General features: G+C 53.4%; 1 protein-coding gene across 1 annotated transcript in view; it reads right to left on the reverse strand.

Moving 5' to 3' along the window:
* camta2 (calmodulin binding transcription activator 2) overlaps positions 1–3402 on the reverse strand; it is a 37547-nt gene that overhangs the window by 18102 nt on the left and 16043 nt on the right. Inside the window, exons 11-13 of the mRNA XM_015401565.1 lie at positions 3013–3365; positions 2341–2928; positions 1950–2076 (exon numbers count right to left, since the gene is read on the reverse strand). Coding sequence (XP_015257051.1) covers positions 1950–2076; positions 2341–2928; positions 3013–3365 — 1068 coding nt within the window. The remainder of the gene's footprint in view (positions 1–1949; positions 2077–2340; positions 2929–3012; positions 3366–3402) is intronic.

The raw sequence follows: 3402 nt of genomic DNA on the forward strand, positions 1-3402 counted from the left end.
TAGCTAGCAGCGAATAGACATCAGGATTCCACTAAATGACTCTCTAAATGCAGTCCATCCTGTTAGCTTTGTCTTTACTCATCAGTAAACACATGAAATGATCAGCATCATCAAAGACATATTGTCTGTTCTGTCCCTAATGGTGCCAGACCTGCAAACCTCTGTTCATTTGGAAGGCTTGAGTTTCATCCAGCAGCGGCTTAGCAAGGCAGGCTAACAGCAAACGGGGGTTTTCTTTTCCCATGAGGCTCACACTAAGGGACCTTCAGGAGGTTTTCTCCTCCAGTCTGGCTCTATAAGTTCTGAAACTCAGAGAAATGTGTTGCAAAAGTTGTGTTTTGCAGCAGTTTGGTTCTGAAAAGTCCCCCATCATGACTTATCCTTGGTCATTCTGGAGATCTGGGCCTTTTTCCTGGAGCTCCATGGTGGGCACCTCTTCTGGAGTAGACTCCCTGGTAGGTCATGGAAAAGAGAGAAATCCTGTGTGTGGTGGTCTTTACTGTTCTAACCACAGCGGGGGGGAGAGGTCACACCTCTGTGGGAGTTCCTGTGGAGGCTAGCTGAGCTGGTTAGCTTAGAAGGTGGGGTTACAGAGGTCTGACAGCTGTTTATGAGCCAAAACTGCACCTTCTTCTCAGGTTATCATTTTAAGATGAAACACGGACACTGGTTCCTTATGTCCAAAACCACCATCATGGCTCAACAATAGCGGAAGGAATGCACCCCCCCTCTATTTAAGGTTGGTTCTTCTTCCTTCCTCTCTAACCACCTGTCTTCTTTGTCCAGAATGTGAACATTCTGCTCCTCCACAGAATGTCCTTTGTCCATCTGGTGTAGATGTACAGCAGAGTCTTGTCCAGCAGAGGGCGCTCTTCTCTGTTGGGCCATGTGTCTGTGGAGAGTTTTTTTTTTTTCCCTCCAATATAAAGACCTGGATGACTGAGAATCTTCACCAGCAACAACCATCATCATCACCATCATCATCACCATCACCATCATCATCATCATCATCATCACCGTGGTGGGAAAATAAATCTATATTCTATTGAGTTCATTCATTCAGGCCTCAGAGCTGCGAGGTTTCTCAGAGAGCGGAGGTGTTTATCCTTCCAGGGAGAGTTTGGGATGAAAATAACCCCCCCATAACCACCCAGACTGGTTCTCAGGGATCATTCAGAACATTTGACTGTTTTCTCCAGCTGTCTGTTATTGTTTGGAGTGATGGTAAGTGTAGACCTTCACCACCTGACTCAGTATCATTGTCTGTCCAGAGCAGAGCTGGACATGCCGCCATCTTGTTCTCTTTCTTTGCACAGAAAATTAAAATGCTGACTGAGTGAATCTGGTTTATTTAACTGGAGCGAATAGATGGATAATATTCTCTAACAACATTCAGAGGAACGGATGGTTCCTTCTCTTTGACACGTTCTAAAGCTCCAACTGGACCTTTAGCTAACAGTGGATTCAGAGGTTCTGCTGGATAACAGGAACCAACCCAGGGTCTCAGAACCATTCTGGAGGTTCTAACGGGTTTAGAGAACCTCTGTGGGTTCTGGCTGAGGCTGAGCCGTCTGTTAGGAAGGAGCTGATTGAGCAGCTGGACCATCACAGCTCATGGGTTAGGGTTAGGAGGTCCACCTCAGCAGGTAGAAGACATCCTGAGCAGGTCCGGTTCTCCAGAACCAGCAGAGAAATATCTTCATCTGTCCATCTGAACCCAGAGAGGTCGGTGCTGGTTCTGATGGTTCTGGAGATCTGAGGTTCCTTCAGACACCAGCAACAGGTGGCGACCTCTAACAGAACCCATCCACGGTTTTCATTAGAGTCCGATCCGGTTCCTGTCTGGGTCTGGATCAGAACAGCTGGGACGGTCACCTCATCTATAAACTAGAACTGGTCCTGTTGGGCTGTTGTGAACCGGCTCTGCTGGTACCGAGGCGGGTTCTTACCTGGACAGTAGCACCGCAGAACTCCGGGTTGGATCAGGGTAGCAGGGACGGTGTTCTGATCAAACACACACCAGTACCGACCCGAAGGCTCGCTCCAGGGCCCGGTGATCAGAACCTTCACTCCACCCTGCAGACAGAAGAGCAGAGCTGCAGGTGAAACTGGTATCCATACCAGTACCAGCCTGACAGAACCAGAACCAGGGAAACTCTGGGAGAACCTAGAGCTACCGGGTCAGGATCCTGACCCGGTACCAGCACCTGGATGCTGATCTGGACCAAACTGGACCTCTGATACTAGAAATCTATCCTAGAAGCTGTTAGACAGCAGATGGAGAAGCGATCAGAACATGAAACGGGTCCCGGGTTCTAATGGTTCTGATCCGGGTCTCACCTCTGGGTAGGACCACTCTGGGGAGAAGTCTGTGATGGAGGCCAGGCGGCGGGAGGAGGAGGAGGGCAGCGGGTGGGGGAAGGGCAGGAAGGAGGAGGAGGGGGAGGGCTGCGGCGGGACCACGTATCGGACCCCGGTGGGGAACACGGCCGGGCCGGACGCTGCTGGAGGGGGCGGGGCCTCTGCTGGTCCCGCCTCCTCTGTGATGAGGTCAGAGATCAGGTCTAAGGAGATGTCCAGCTCTTCCCCTCTAGGCTCCGCCTCCATGTGGGTTTCTTCTGAGTCGTAGCTCCGCCTCCTCTCCTCTTTCACTGGGGCTGTTGCTATGGAGGCGGTGTCCATGGCTACCGCGCTCAGGTCGGAACCAGTGAAGGACGACGCGTCGGCCTTGGTGGGGAACACCGACGGCAGGTCCAGGGCATGATGGGAAATCTCAGCAGGGGGCGGAGCTTCAGGCACAGGCAGGACCAATGGCTGCTGTCCCTGCACGTGATTGGTGGACTGATTATCTGGAGCATCCAGGTGCAGGGAGGCGGAGCTTCTGTCCTTGTGTTGCCTAGGAGACGCAGTGGAAGGGGCGTGGTCTGTCTGAATGAGAGGATTCAGAGGAGGAGTTAGTGGAAGGATACAGCCTCAGGAAGTAGTCCCTCAGGCTCGTTAAGGCGGACCTACCTGGAGCAGAACCAGCTTGGTGGGCGGGGCACTGCCTTCATCATCATCATCATCATCGTCATCAGTGATCTGATGCTTCAGCTCCTCTTCTTCACACCCAGACTCCTCCTTCACTCCTTCCGCCTCCCCCAGAGCCCCGAGCTCCAGGCAGAGGGGGAGGATGGGCGGGGCCACAGAGGAGGTGGGAGAAAGGGACAGGGCAACGGAGGGAGGGGGGCCGGATGAGGGGGGGGAGGCAGAGGAGGCAACGGAGGGAGGGGGGCCGGATGAGGGGGGGGAGGAAGAGGAGGAGGAAGACGGGGAGGTAGAGAGGGAGGAGAGGGAGGAAGGAGGGGAAAGTGAGGAGGGAGGGGCTGACGTGGTGGGAGAGAGGGAGAGCGTGAGGGAGGG

This window comes from Cyprinodon variegatus, unplaced genomic scaffold (assembly GCF_000732505.1).
Source record: "Cyprinodon variegatus isolate N-32 unplaced genomic scaffold, C_variegatus-1.0 Scaffold1233, whole genome shotgun sequence".
NCBI classification, from domain to species: Eukaryota; Metazoa; Chordata; class Actinopteri; order Cyprinodontiformes; family Cyprinodontidae; genus Cyprinodon; species Cyprinodon variegatus.